The 16455-nt window shown below is 30.4% G+C and overlaps 2 protein-coding genes across 2 annotated transcripts; both read right to left on the bottom strand.

The window, feature by feature from the left end:
• Window positions 1–450: 450 nt before the first annotated feature.
• On the bottom strand, window positions 451–8478 carry LOC145131013 (uncharacterized). The gene is made up of 4 exons (XM_079065752.1): window positions 7977–8478; window positions 6670–7773; window positions 4884–6482; window positions 451–1112 (listed from the first exon to the last, which is right to left on the bottom strand). The coding sequence occupies exons 1-4, from the start codon at window positions 8476–8478 to the stop codon at window positions 451–453; spliced, it is 3867 nt and encodes a 1288-aa protein (XP_078921878.1).
• A 99-nt stretch (window positions 8479–8577) lies between these two features.
• On the bottom strand, window positions 8578–16213 carry LOC145131012 (uncharacterized). Its single transcript, XM_079065751.1, has 18 exons — window positions 16067–16213; window positions 15833–15944; window positions 15677–15724; window positions 15480–15570; window positions 15376–15408; window positions 14876–15011; window positions 14588–14796; window positions 14380–14500; window positions 14096–14284; window positions 13920–13988; window positions 13604–13836; window positions 11075–11178; window positions 10689–10916; window positions 10142–10381; window positions 9911–9991; window positions 9566–9766; window positions 9015–9453; window positions 8578–8917 (listed from the first exon to the last, which is right to left on the bottom strand). Exons 1-18 carry the CDS (start codon window positions 16211–16213, stop codon window positions 8578–8580), a joined length of 3021 nt encoding a protein of 1006 aa, XP_078921877.1.
• Between the last annotated feature and the right edge of the window lie 242 nt (window positions 16214–16455).

Genomic DNA, 16455 nt, shown 5'->3' with positions numbered 1-16455 from the left:
ATAAACTTTTCTTTATATTGTGTCAACCACGTTTTCTTCAAGTAAGTAATAACTTCTAAAACATAATACACTTACATCAATTTTGAAATATATATATATATATATATATATATATATATATATATATATATATATATATATATATATATATAATCTAACAAATCTAAAAGATATGTTAAAGAAATACCTTTATAGTCCACCAGAATGTTTTCGACTTATAAGAGATTGGAATTGCATGCTTCCTCAGTTTCAGATTCAACAAATTTTTTCCAACCTTTATAAAAGGAGGCCCAACAACGATGATGCACTAAAAACGTTTTGTATTTTCTCTTAATGCTTGTATTGATATGCCATCTACAAAGTAATCCTTTAGCTTCTAGAAATACATTATTGCATGCGTTCATGCAAGCCATGTCTCTATCTGTGATAATTACACGTGGAAACATGCATCTATCTATTGTTGATTTTTAAACATTCTTGTGCCCAAGTGTAGTTGGATTTTGTTTCCTTATGCATGTAGACAAATGCTACGCAAAAATTCTGATTAGTTGGAGTTACACCAACTATTTCAAGGAGGGGAATCTCGTACCTGTTTGTTTTGTATGTCGCATCCATCAACGTGACATGTGGGAATGCACGCCACATCTCCAATGATCTTTGGTGAGCAAAAAATACATCTTGAAGGTCATTGGTTGACTTATCGGCACGACTGCAGTAGATATTGCCATTCTCAGCCATGAAAGACATAACAACTTGCATTTGAGTTTTGCCACTATTCTCCTTCATCCTGAATTTTTGGCGTGCATTATATCTAGTTGGAAGAATGGCTAAATTTTCTACATTTTCCTTCTTTAATGTAGATAATATATCTTTTGGTTTCACATTTTTTCTTATCAAATCTTCCACTAATCGGGTTTCATCATCAGAAAGACGCCTTGGATATAGGTGACCTTCTAAATATAAGGCGGGCTCGTGATTATGTATTTCACATGTGGCTTTTAATGACCAACAATTATCTTTTGATGAATACTTGCCTTTTAGTGCAAATGGAAAGTTTATTTTTTTGGTACCGGTATTTTTTGTGGATGTTTTTTTTACTTTTGTATGTACCGCTGCGATCAAATTGAAAAAAAAATATTTAAGTTAGTAGTGGATCTTTTTATTACAATAATGTAACCAAGTCCACGCCCCGTATTTTTCACCCAGTCTATTAGTTGTAGACCAGAATTAAATACCTAAAAGTGTAAATATAGTTATATTATTTTGATTTGATCGTATTGGTATTCATTTACACCGCACTGAAATAAAGATATGATATTTATGTAAATGTAGGGTAATTTAAAGGACCATAAATGTAAATATAGTTATATTATTTTGATTTGATTGTAGTAAATTAAAGATAGAGTATTTATAGTAAATACAACCATAAATGTAAATATTATTTAGATTTGATGGTAGTGGTATTCATTTACACCGCATTAAAATAAAGATAGGGTATTTATTGTAAATACGGAGTAAGTTAAAGGACCATAACTGTAAATATAGTTATATTATTTTGATTTGATCGTAGTGGTATTCGTTTATACCGCACTGAAATAAAGATATGATATTTATTGTAAATGCAGGGTAAGTTAAATGACCATAAATTTAAATATAATTATATTATTTTGATTTGATTCTAGTTGTATTCATTTACACCACACTAAAATAAAGATATGATATTTATTGTAAATTAAAAGACCATAAATGTAAATATAATTATGTTATTTTTATTTGATGGTAGTGGTATTCATTTACACCGGACTAAAATAAAGATATGGTATTTATTGTAAAGAAATTAAAGGACTATAAATGTAAATATAATTATATTATTTTGATTTGTTCGGTATTCATTTACACCGCATTGAAATAAAGATATGGTATTTATTGTAAATGCAGGGTAAGTTAAAGGACCATAAATATAAATATAGTTATTACTTTTGCCTAATACGAAAAATATCATATTTCTTTTGTTTATATTCAAAAAATGAGAAAAAACATTAAATAAATAATCCATATATATATATATATATATATATATATATATATATATATATATATATATATATATATATATATATATATAAGAAATCATGTTTAAAATAAAAAAATTTACTATTAAAGAAAAAAAGAAAAATATAAAAGAAAAACGTAAACCAAAATAGTTTTTATTAGACAAAATTGCAAGAATGGTCCCTGTGGTATGTTGAAAATTGTCACTTTAGGCCAAACAAGTTTGGACTAGCACCAATGGTCCAAAGGTTTCCATTTTATTGCAACTTTGATCCATTTTGGTTTAATTTTTTATAAAATGACAATTATACCCTTTGTATTTTCTTTTTTTCAATTTTTTTATTACAAAAATAAAAGAAAAAGAAAAAGAAAATATTTTCTCTCTCTCTCTCTCTCTCTCTCTCTCTCCACCGATTCTCCATCCTTTTCCTCTGTTCAACTCTCAGCCAACCCTAGCCTCTTTGATCCTCATGTTCATTTTTTATATAGTGGAACAACCTCCTTCACTACCAACAAATCATTTGGGTTCACGAACATCAAATCTCATACACCTCTCATCGCCGCTGGAAAGCCCTATCACCCTCCACAAACCACCGCCGCCACTCACTAATCCCTTAATCAGTCACTCCATCACCAACGCCAACCTCAGCTGTCTTAATCCCACTCTGAGAACCACCGACGAAACCGAATTTACGCAAAAGGGGTCAAAAGGGGTCGTCGTTTAATCAACCCCAAAAACACACACATGTTTTTGATTTCCGATTAGTCCTACACAAACACACATCTGTTTTTAATCCCGTTTTTCTCTCACCCTCGATTATCATCCCAAACCCTAGTAGCGACGGCGGCTCTGTAACTTGAATAGAGAAGGAGAATCGATGCTCGTTCCAAGACCTTCAGTGGGAGCAGGTGATAACGCCATTCACTGGTGTAGGTGACAGAGCATTTTGCTTCCTTGCCTTAGTCTTCTTCTTGCTAGGCTCTGTAATAGGTTCTATTACATGTTTCAAGATTGATTTTGATTTTAGGTCACAGGTAACCGGTGGTGTTTTCCTTTTTTGTATCTTAACAAATCGAATTCAAAAGTGGTTTGTACATGGGTGGGGAACTATTGGTAGATGAAGGTGAAAGAATGGGGTGATGTCTCTAATCGTAGGTGCAATAATGGTTTTAATCTGACGCGATGTAGAGGGAGTTCGATCTAATGATGTGCATATGTGTTGTGGATACAAAGGGATGGGAGGTGGTAGATTGGTGACTGATTGCAGCGGAAGGCAGGGATAGGGTTCGATCTAGGAGGTGTATGTATGTGAGAGAGAGAGAGAATATGAGAGAGAGAGAATATTTTCTTTTTCTTTTTCTTTTATTTTTGTAATAAAAAAATTAAAAAAAGAAAATACAAAGGGTATAATTGTCATTTTATAAAAAATTAAACCAAAATGGATCAAAGTTGCAACAAAATGGAAACCTTTGGACCATTGGTGCTAGTCTAAACTTGTTTGACCCAAAGTGGCAATTTTCGACATACCACATGGACCATTCTTGCAATTTTGTCTTTTTATTATAGTAAAATACAATTTAATATATAGAATATGTCATTTCAAATTGGGTTTTAAGAAAAGTGGTTTTGATTTTTTTTTTGGGTGCGAATAACAATAGTTAAATCGGGTCAAACCTAATCTGTAAAATGGTCAAACCGGGTCACATAGTAATTACGTCCGTTGTAATTCCTTCGGTAAGTTACATCTGTCGATAAATTTCCGACAAAGTATTCTGTCAATAATCCATAACAAATAATTCCCCAAGAGCTTTTTTCGACTGAATTAACTCCGGCAGAAATCCGTGTTCCGGCAGAAAACGCGGTCGGAAAAAGCTACTTTTTCTAGCAATAGTGATATAGCCAGGGACGGACGCAGGAATACATGGTAGGTGTTGCCGGGATGAATAGGTGTTACAGATACATAAAAAATATGTAGAAAAAACTGAAAAATCGAAAAAAATTTCACTGCGGCCAGAAAAGTTAGGGGTTGCCGGTGCCACACCGGGAACCCCTTAGAACCATCCTTGGATATAGCATGAAAATGATTTATTGGTGCATCGTCAACATATAGACTCGGGACACCTTGCATATAATTTCGGAGGAAACTATGATTATAGCACCGGAATATGTGAAAACATGCTTTCAAGTCAGATTTAAATCATTTTATATGCATAGCGAACGTTGTTGAATTTTTTTTTGTAAAACTAGGTTGGTTTTCAAAAGCTATTGTAGAAATATGTTAGTTTTAGAATGTATCGTGGAAATAGGTTGGTTTGAATAAGGCCCACCATTCCAATCTATTCTTACGGAAAAATAAATGTATATTTTCATTTTTAACCCTTCAACTTTAATCTTTTTTTTTTATTTATATTTTTTACAATTGAACAATCCATTTTTTACCCTTGTTAAATATTATACACTAGGTGTGAGACCCGTGTATTACACGAGTTTTTATTAAAAAATTAATATAAATTGTCAAGAATTACATGTTTTTTTGTAATAATTTTACATAACTACAAAATCCTATAATGAATAAAGTTACTATTTCAATATATCGACCCTAATAAAATGATACATATTTGTAAAATGATGACGACAATAATGATGTAAACATTAAACACAAATTAATTAAAATTTGCTATATATAAAAAAACAAAATGATGAATAAGTAAGTAAAGTTAATGTATAATAATAAAAACAACTATTAAAATATTGACACCTATTTTTATGAATTACAAATTTCCAAAGACTTCCTTAAATACAACATTAGATGTCGTGTTGGTAAGTTTACCATCTTTATCTAAAATTAATATCTTTAATCCAGCTTTACTTTTAACTCTCGACAATGCAACATACAACTGTCCATGAGTGAATACTGGTTGTCTCAAAAACAACCCCACCCTCGATAGTGACTGTCCTTGACTTTTATTTATTGTCATTGCAAAACATACAGCCAGTGGAAATTGTCGTCTTTGAAATATGAAAGGAATCCTTTTATCCGAAGGCGTCAAAGACACTCTTGGAATAAACGTACGGTTTCCGATATTACTTCCAGATATTATTTCAGCTTCTATAACACGTTTACCCAATGCAATAACCCGTAACCTCGTGCCATTGCACAATCCGCATTTCTGATCAATATTCCTTAGTAACATAACCGGAACACCGACTTTTAAAACCAACTTGTGAATTGGCATACCTGAAGGTCTAAGACCATTTAGAACATCAGGAGAGTATAAAGTTTCATCAACTTCATCATGAACAAAATCAGCATGAGAAAGAGTATCTGAACTTAAATACTCTTGTGGATCTCCTGGAAATAATTTTAACAAACGCTCGTTAATCTCTTCAACGACTTCATTCTTCGGTGCGAGGATTGCTCTTTCTTGAAAATAAATCGGATTGTTGGCATTTTCAACAATAGAAGGATAGACAAATCCAATTAAAGAACCAATAGGATCAACTGAATCAACAATGAGAAGATCTGTGGGAACATCAATAATTGCCTCGCCATCATTCAAACCACCAACTTTTCCTTCTCCTATATCCAAAATCCATTTTGCAAAAGATTCAGTTTCTTGAATATCAGATGTGAGAACACTTAACCTCATGTTTTTTGTTAATGTTAAGACTTTGCAACTTGACCAAATATAAGAGGAACTTAAAGAAGCGTTCACAATGTCTTGCCTGCTTCCATTAGGAACAACTGGTAGAATTTGTCTAAAATCGCCTCCAAAGACAATTGTTTTTCCTCCAAATGGCAATTTTGAGTTTCCACGAAAATCACAACTCAATATATCTTTCAAAGAACGATCCAAGGCTTCAAATGCATGCTTATGAATCATAGGTGCCTCATCCCATATAATCAAAGATGTTTTTTTTAACAATTCGGCTACATCACTATCCGGTGCAAAAGAACAAAAGGAATCCTCAGTTAGATTTAGAGGAATTATAAAGCGTGAGTGTGCTGTTCTACCTCCAGTTAGTAACAATGAAGCAATACCACTTGAAGCAACATTTAAAACGATATCACCTTTAGATCTTATAGATGCAGATAAAGTCTTCCAAAGAAAAGTTTTACCGGTACCTCCATAGCCATAAACAAAAAACACACCTCCTTTTTTCTGTTTAACAGCTGTCATGATTTCATCAAAAACTGATCGTTGTTCAATTGTTAATGAATCAAGTAGTTGATGAGATTCTTGTTGTAGACTGTTCATATCAAAATCTAACTCCTCAGTAATCAAACGGTTGTTTGAAGAAGATATCGAATCATGATCAGGGTAAGGCATCCCAACAAAATCTTTAAGGCTTGAATTGTTTTGGAGTAGAATTTTTTCAATCTCATATAGCGTCAAGTTTTTAAGTTGATCGTCATTAAGGGATAAACCTATACAATTGCAGAGTTAATTATTAAAAGATAAATACAGACAATTATCACGTAATAAAAATAATGTGTATAAAAAAACTTTTAAATATTTATAAGAAACATATAAATTTCAAATAATAGTATATTTAGCATTTAAAAATTATATAAGTAATGTACAAAATGTAATGAATGACAAAAATAATAATACCTGGAGACTTTAATCTTATTCGTTGATTGTAGAGAATTCCATCGAATAAGTATTGACAAGTATTTTCCCAAACATAACACGGTTTAGACAAACTATTAGACTTTAACATAGTTGCAAATAGAAACCGTAAATAATAACCAGATCCTGAATGACTTGCTTCCTCGATGGCATCAATATATTCTCTATCATCTTCTAAAAGTCCAAGAGCATAACATGCATCCCTAAAAGTAGGACATACTTGTCCGTTAACTGTACGAATATCTGGAAATGATTTTGGACCTTTGACTTTATTTAAAAGAATTCTCAAAAAATATGCTTCACCGAGATTTGGTGAAACTGTGTGAATCCTCCCAATAGAAAACCCTTTCTTTCTTGGCTCCCAACAACGATCTTCTTGTTTCCATACAAATTTTGTAGGAAACTCAACATAAGAAAGTTTTCGTGCATCCTCATTATGTTCATTACAGCTCATCCAAGATAAGAACATCGAAGAAGAAACATATTGTTTGTTGAGGACATCTTCAATATCATCATCTGCTCCGTATACAACATTTTGTTTTCCAGGAAGATGGAACGGAAGCCTTACAACTGAAGGATATATGTAATGAACATCAAATCCATATATACGCCACGAAGCTTCACACACAGACAAATACCTACAATCATAGTAGTTCTTTATTTCATCAACCGGAGCATCATCATTATCACCTCCGTTGTTGTTTTGTGCAACTTCAACAGTAGCCCGATCAGGACCTTTGTTAATATATTTAAACAAATATTTGATGGAAGCCGCTTGATTGCACCACTCAACATTAATATGAGCTTGATATCGTTTCAAAAGGGTTTTGTGATATGGAACAACACTTCTGTTGTCTAACTTAACACCTGACTTTTCTATAAAAGATCCATCATTACGTCTCCTATACATAGGATAACCATTTGAATCAACAGAAGTATTCTCCAAGAATGGCTTCGGGAAGTTTTTCGAACACTTGTTTTCACTCATGCATGGGCATTTTGGATTATCAGAACCACATGGACCATGCATCATGAACTCACTGACAAGTGAGTACAATTCTGGATCATCATCTTTGTTTGGAATTTCTGCCGAAATAACTCGATCAATATGTTCAACAGTAGGGAGTTTGTAATCAGGGTGCATGAATAAACATATATGTGCGTGAGGCAGACCGCGCTTTTGAAACTCCACCGTATAAACAACAGTATATTTAAATAAATATAATATTATAAGTAATAAAAAACATAAAAAAACATTTTAATAACACTATTATTGTAATATATGGTACCTGCTTTGACCAAACCCAATAACCTCTTCTTCTTTAAGTCTTTAATCAAAGAATCCAACTTAATTTTGAATAATCTAGAAAGGATATCAGGCCTATCTTCGGGATTAAGTGTGGTGTCAGCTAGAAACCTTTTAATTTCAGGCCATTTTGGATTGCATGTTACGGTTATGAAAAAATCTGGGTATCCAAAAAACTTACAAAGCGACATGGCATCTAAATAGTTTTGCATCATGTAGCGTGCACCACCCGTAAAAGAAGAAGGCAAGATAACACGTTTTCCAACATTGGAAATATCAGTATTACCATGACTTTGTACACTTTTTAAAGTTTCATAAGATTCGCATCTAAGAACTTTTTGCTGGTTGCGTATGTAATATAGTCTCTCAGTTTCAATCATCGTATAAGCATCAACCAGAAATTGTTGAAAAAGCCTTCTTGAATTAAGAATTAATGAAAAAACATTAACTCTGTCTTGAATTCTATAAGCAAAGAATTCTCTCATTGTACAGAAACGACGTTTGGTATTAGTTGAAGGATCAACATCCCTGTGAGGTATATCAACTCTATATCCATCATCTCCATATGGAAAGAGTAGTGGGTACTAAAGACCAAGGTAAGCCGGATGTAATTCGTTTATACGTTGTAGACTTCCCGATTTAATTGTTACGATGATATCTCTATTATCAATTGCATCGCCAATGTCACCAACAATTAAAGCAGCAACCTCAGAAGCAGTAGGTAAGTTATATGTCCATCCATCTTGTTGCCTTCTTCCTATAAGACGTAACTTTAGATCTATATGAGGATTTTCATCAAAACAGTCTCTGGCCATTCTATAACACTTAACCAACTCATTGGTCGAATCCAACATGTCCTTCAAAAATCTAATGATTTCAATATCAAGAGAATGAGAAGTTGATGTGCAACCTTCGTTCTGTGTACTGTTAACAACAACGGTTATATGTAAAATTTAGCAAGTAAATAATTATATCAAAATTATAAAAGTAATGGTTTATAAAAAAATTAATAAAGTTATACCTGAAAGCGCGTTGTCTATTTGTTATTTCATTTTCAGTATCATATATGTATAGTTGTGAAAACTTTGGTTTGGATCCGTCTATAGGTAAAAGACTTCCCATACAATGGTAATTTTGACCGCTAAGTCTGAAAACATATGGAGCATTGCCCCTATTAATGGAAGAATCAACTTTTCCACCCATTGAAGTAAAGGAAAACATCGAATTGAATCGACGAATATTCGTCATGAAATTTTTTCCTTTTGGATCAACATTACGAAAGAGATTTTGATAATTTGTTGGAGCTTGTTTTAATTGAGGAAGCTCGACTTTTCCGTTACCACAACACATGGAATAAGAAGTTTTCTTTCCGGAAGTATTGCCTTTAAGAGCTTCATATGTCCATAATTGTGCATGACACATCGTACACACAAATGTCTGGTCACCATGGTCCAAGTAATCTGTTTAATAAAAACATTTGTAAAACTTTGAAATAATTTAATGTTGCAACAAGTAATAATTAAATATAAAAGGGGATTATAAATAAAAATTAATATTTTCCTTTTGCAATACCTGATATTAACTGTTGACGGATTTGTTGATCACGTAAATCTTCATCTGATGTTAGGTCCAAAATGGGTATCTGAGATATATTTGGAATCTTTCTTTTTCTATTTAGTTTTCTGCATGATAAATTGCTGGAAGAAGCTTGAGTGACTGAAGATGAATTCGTAGCTTTCATGTCACCGGACAAGGTAGAATATTGTGCATTTACTAACAATAAAAGTATGACAATTAGTATTAAACTTATAAAGTAAATATATAAAAAATAAAAAATAATAAAAAAATGAATACATATTATTTTATGTGTACCATATATAGTAACAAACAGTAAGTTGAATATAAACGTAGTCGTACCATTCGAAATGTTGGACAACGGAGTTCTTGTAAAAAAATCAGAAGCATATTGAAAATGTTGTTGATCACGACCAACATTACCTATCAATAAAAGATAAGTTCATATAAATATGTATTAATTAGGGAACAATTAAGAAACATGTAAAATAACATAGTATCTTATTACACTATTTAGAATAAGTTTATATGGATACAATTAAATTAGTAAGATGCATGATATATATCATATACCGATTGGTACGGTGGACATGTGATTGGATCTTCTTGTATCCAAATAAATTTTCCTTTCTTTTCGTTTATCTTTAGCCTTGTTCGACAATGGACTGTCGATATAAATATTCGAAATAGACTGAACCCGTGTTTGCTGATATCCACATGACAAAGTTGGGCTGACATTTTCATTGTTACCAACAATATTGACAAACTTGGTTGATGAAGGTGTTTGAATGTTGGTAGTTATATTAGAAAGCACTGTAAAATAATATAAAATATGTAAGTTATAATGCAGATACAAATAAGTGTAAGTTACATATAATAAGAAAAATAATTTTTTTTAATGATATAATTAGAAATGATATATATATATATATATATATATATATATATATATATATATATATATATATATAAGCGATTTATAAAATAATAATGTTTAATTAATTGCAATGTAGCAAAGAGTGTAGGTAATACATAATAATATTTAAGATCCAGAGGATTGTGTGAGATTAAAAATATAGTATAAAATAAAAATTAGTCTATCCGATAAAAAACGATATACCATTAGATGATGTGGACATATGATTAGATCTTTTCTTATCCAAATATAATTTTCTAAGTTTTCTGTTCTCTCTAGCATCATTAGACAATGCATTTCTAATATTAAAAGTTGAAGTAGATTGGAAACTTGTATGTTGATATGCGGATGATATATTTGGATTCACATTTTCATTGTCATCGCGAATATGTGTACAATTGTTTGAAGATGATAAATGTTGCCGAGAATAACCTACATTGAATATATAATAATAAGAATGGCTAATTAGAAAATGCAATGATTATATGAGATAAAACGTCAGAAGATATAAAACAATATTTGTTCAACAGCCGTTACATATAAAACAATACTGAATATGAAAGTAAATTGAGATGTAGATAAAGAATTACCAAATGACAAGTTGGACATAACATTGGATCTTCGTTGATCCAAATATAATTTTCTATATCTGCGCCTTTGTTTATGTTCGTTTGAATCCATATCGTGTTTGTAGCTTAAGAACAAAAAAAATTATGTAATAAAAAGTATATTGACAATAATTTCATTAAAATTTAAAATTGAAAATTATAATAAACGGAGACATTAATACGATTAATATATAGTAGTTAAAATTTGGTAATATTTAAGAATTGTATACTTTACATTAATAAAAATCAAGACTTCCAACAAAGAAGTGTATATTAACATAACAACTAAAATAAGATTTTTATCAAAAAACTTAATTTTAAAAGATTTAGGAAAATATAGATAAGCATATATATTAATACTTGCATCAAAAAAATTTATATTCATTTTGATATAACAAATAAAGGAAGGATTTCATAAATAATAAAAATAAGAAAAGAGAAGGAAAACCCGTTTTTTAGATGAGGCCGTCAAATGTGTTGCCAGAATGTCGATTTTTGACCTGGTTTAATATAAGATTCAGCACAAGAGATTAAGAGATTAATAAGACAAAGATACGAAAAGATTCATTGAAAATGACAAAAATACCCTTATGTAAAATGGATATACGTTCATTAAAAAAGTTAAGCAAGATTCTTTTGTCTTCTTACATGCTATGCTTAATGAAACCACTGAAGTTGTCAAGTATATTTATATGTATTTTTTTTAATTGGAAGTAGATTGAATCTATGCAAAAACACAGTTAGGTCAATATGGACCAAATGTGCAAAATAGTGAACATTTTATTGTAAAAATGACGCTTTTGACCCTTGGTCATACATCAATCATAAATAGTTTGGGACAACAAAAAGTATTAGTATTTTTCAATTTAATTAATGAACATCAAAACAATAAAAAGTCACAATAATAGTGATAATAGATCATTCCATTATTTTTCCTGTTTCCATTCCATCACACAAACCAAATATAACCACTTTCAAATAAGTAGGAAAACACATAAAACAACACAGTTGAAAAGAAACATGCATAACAGTTAATTATTTTTTTAATTAGATTGCTGTAAATGGTTTCAAGTTTGAATCCCAATGTTGAAAGCAAGGACTTAGGATGGAAAACAGGGTATAGTAGTTCCTTATCAAAGAATGGTCAGTTGTAATGTTCTGCAATTCATCATCAAGTTGGACACACAGGAACATAAAAACTGTTAAGCATGTACACACACATACACATTGATAAACATAAACTGATGTTAAAAAAACAACGCACACATTAAAAAAACACAAAAAGAAACAAAAGATAAACAAAAAAATTTGAAAGTAGTTTTTTATAAACTTACAGAAATGATTGAACTCTGTGATTGTGATTGAAAACACGATTTTCCACTGTGATGATGCAAAAATTTGGAACACGATGTTGTAATAAACTCAATATTTCAAGAGACAGTGATAACAGATGAATTAGAATGAGTTATACATAATAAGTAATTTATAAAAATTATTTTTGGAAAGGATATCAAAGTTTGGTTTGAAATTATAGAGTATTCCAAAATTTTAGCTGTCATGAATCAATCTTTGAAACGTTTCCCAAGTTAGCGTGATATTGAAAGGGATTGACCAAATTTGTTCATGATTATAATTTCTCTATGTCATTCTAATAGTAATTCCTGCATATTAGGCACTAACTTCTTACATTATAAAATCAATTTAAAAAAAACGTAAATGAGGATTCCATAAATTAAGCTACTATATAAAGATAGAAAAATTAAAATTCATGAAAACAAATATCTTCCTTTTTTAAAATAAACATCTGTTGCATCATATCACAATTAAAAGTTTTGGAAAATTGTAATATACGACTATACTATTGTTATTTATAAAATTATTATTTTATCACTTATAGTGGCCATAGTGGTGACTATATTTTTGTTATTTATAACATTATACAACATTTCTACTTTTGATATTTTAAGTTGTCAAACCGTGTAAAACACGAGCTTTAGGCTAGTATTTGATATAAATAACAAAATTGACTATGCAAATTATGAGATTTAAAATGTAGCATAAAATTACTTATACATCAAGTCAAATTATGTATAAGAATCATGGACTGTAAAAGAAAGTTGTGAAGATTTAAATATATATCCACTAATAAGAGTAAAAAATTCTTTGTATTTGGATGACCGGTTAAATTTTGTTGTAGGATGTGAAAGAGACTACTAATAAAAATGCCTTTATTAACCGAAATATAAAAGACGATTATGAAGAAAATATGAATGTAATGTCCAAATATAAAGTGCAATATAATGATCTCATAAAGAGTCAAATCCAAGTTGCTTATAATAAAAGAAAAAGTAAAACCTAACACGAATGAATATTCATAGTGTACCAAACACTAAATATTAAAATCCCAAATAAAATGCAAGTAAAAGTGCCAAATATTAAAAAAAGTGTCTAAGAAAATAGCATAGAGTAGAAAAGAAAGATCGAAGTTATTGTCTTCATAAACATGATCACTTTTCAACTTTAGGAATCAACAATTTTGTTGTTCCACCAACTTTGCCATCTCCAATACGGGGTGCATTAGGTTTCGTTGTTGATTCATAAACGTCATCATCAAGATCGTAAACATCTACAAGTTTACGTTTGGCACTTGTAGGCGGTGAATTGAGGTTGTTGACTGTTCTTGATGATATGCCAGAGGGAATATTCGACACATGAGTATTATCAGCAGTGTGGGAAGTATCATCCTTAAATAAAAAAAGAAATAATGTTGTTTAGTAATATAAAGGATAACATATATAAGAGTAAATGATATAGTAATGTAGTTTACCTTACAACCCACTGTTTCTTGAGATGCAAATTCTGAGCCAATTATATTAACAGATTCAGTATCCATGTCCTATAAAATTAATGATAAAATAAAACAGTATGTTGGGTTAAGGAATCTAGGAAATAGTATTTTCAAAATATGTATGTTTTAAATTAATTAAATTGGTGTATAGTTACCTGTTCAATCCTACTCTTTTTTTCAATTTTCTCCAAAGCAGAAATAATGTCAACATTATCCGTTATTTTGGAAATGTTGTAAGAACGACCAAATCTTGAAACATTAAATGTCTTGACAATAATCTTGAAAGCCAATTTTTTGTCGATCATGGCATTCAACTCAATAGGAAACTGACTTGTATTGCCAAACTACAAAAATATATTAATAAATAATAACAATTAAATCAATGTGTGAAAATTAAGTTGTATTTAGCAAGATGGTATTGCATATAAGAAACATATACCCTTTCATATTTTGATAATAAATCAGCAGCAGATAATTTCATAATATTTCTGACTTCACGATCAAAGATCGTAAGACTCACAACACCAACTAAACCTTGAACTCGAACTTTGATCATAAAACTAAAAAAACACATAAAAATTTTAAAAGTTTAAATTAAATATAATAATATTGAAGAATAATATACTAAGTTAATATTTATTACACACCTTGGTTCAGCAGTAATAAGTTTGTCCTTGCACTTTTCATTTGTACAAACCATAATCTCTTTCTCTTCTAACTGGTCCAAGCCATTGACCGTCTCATCTGAAACCTTAACTATTTGAACCTTTGACTTGCAATGTTTGCAAACATTATAATACCAGTTCCGTGTATCTTCAAACATCTTTATTGTGCCAAGAATTACCGCACAACCTCCCTATGATATTAGGTGTATTTAGGTGTATTAAATATTTAAGTGTTGAATTAACTAAATAAAAAAAGAATAATTCATATACCTCGTTCAATTCGTGAATAGCGGATATTTGGTGAAAAGAGTTTTTTTGAAGAAAGTCATCATGTAGTGAATACATGATGGATGAACCCGAGGTACGTGAAACCGAGGAAGTCAAAGAGCCTTTTTTTGCTTGTAAACTAATTAAGATAATTAATGTTAGATAGTATAACTCTATATTATTGAAACATTAAAACGTAATGAGAAATCATGTAGAAATTTCACATAACCTTTTTTTGAAAGTTGTTATCTCCTCAATGTCATCTTCAATATAAAGTTTTGTGGCCAAGTAGGTGTTATTGACATAAGGACGATCTGAAAATGAAATTTAATAATTTTCCACATGTTAACAAATTCATATCATAGATATGTTATTAATATAAATATTACAAATTAACAATTTACTAAGTAAGTACCTCGGACAAGCTTCAACTTAGCACATTGAATAAGCAATACAAAATGACCGTATGCTTAGAGACATATGCATTAATTTTATCAGCCTACCTTCCCCATAGGGTAACAAAAACTTCATGTCCTCTGTAAAAAATGATGAAATAAAAAAATATATAAGAAAAAGAGTAATTATAGGTATAAAAAATGAAACTCACTCTAAATCCTCCATTTTGAATGTGATTTTCTTTTCCTGTCTATCCTTTGCAGGTTCCAATGGAAAACACCGGAAAACGTTTCCAATAACATCTATATTATACAAAAGGAAAAATGTAAGTATGTTTTTTTGTGGTGTAAAAAATGAAATTTAAATATTTTAATCCATTAGGAATGGGTTGAAAGGAAATGCACTAACCAAATGAAATTTTTGGGTTTATTGCATTATCATGAAGTTGTTGGAAGTCTGCAAAATCAAAAGAATTCTGTGGCTCGCAAAAATCTATGCATTTAGTTATCTTCGTGTTATACTGGAAATAGAGTTTGTGTGGACCGTCAACAAACTTTATAACACCTTCATTTAACCCTAATGTGGGTTTATGAATGTAGTAATCACCATATTCTTCAAAAGATTTTCCTTGAAGCGATGCAAATGGTTTGTCCACATTACATTCAATTTTTGAGCCCTTAAGATAAAAAATCAAATATTAATTAATAAGCATACAAAAAATGTAATGATATATAAAATATGTAAGTTATAATACACATACATATAATTGTAAGTTAACATACGTAAGTTATAACATACCATTTCATCCATCAATATCATGCCAATCATACGAAGTTGTTGATTCCATGAAGTTTGTCTCCACAAACGGATGACACGGACCTTAATGGTATAGTCATCTTGTGAGAGAGCCAACTCACTTATCATGCTAATCTTCCTATTTTCCATTAATCTATGCAAGAATGTAGTAATGAACATAAGAAAACACCATTTTAATCGCATAAATGACAAAACATTTAGGTCAATCATGTACCAAATGTGTAAAACTGTCAAATAAGGTTAGAGAGAAATCATAATGACTAAAAATTATTAATTTACAAATATATTAGTTTACAAAGGTATTAAACATAACATGAGTAATCCGAAGATACCAGAAGTGTCCCACAACTATAATCAAAACATACGATGTT

Source organism: Lactuca virosa, chromosome 8 (genome assembly GCF_052849685.1).
Source record: "Lactuca virosa cultivar CGN04683 chromosome 8, Lactuca_virosa_CGN04683_v6, whole genome shotgun sequence".
Lineage (NCBI taxonomy): Eukaryota > Viridiplantae > Streptophyta > Magnoliopsida > Asterales > Asteraceae > Lactuca > Lactuca virosa.
This window is presented reverse-complemented; position numbering and strand designations above follow the sequence as displayed.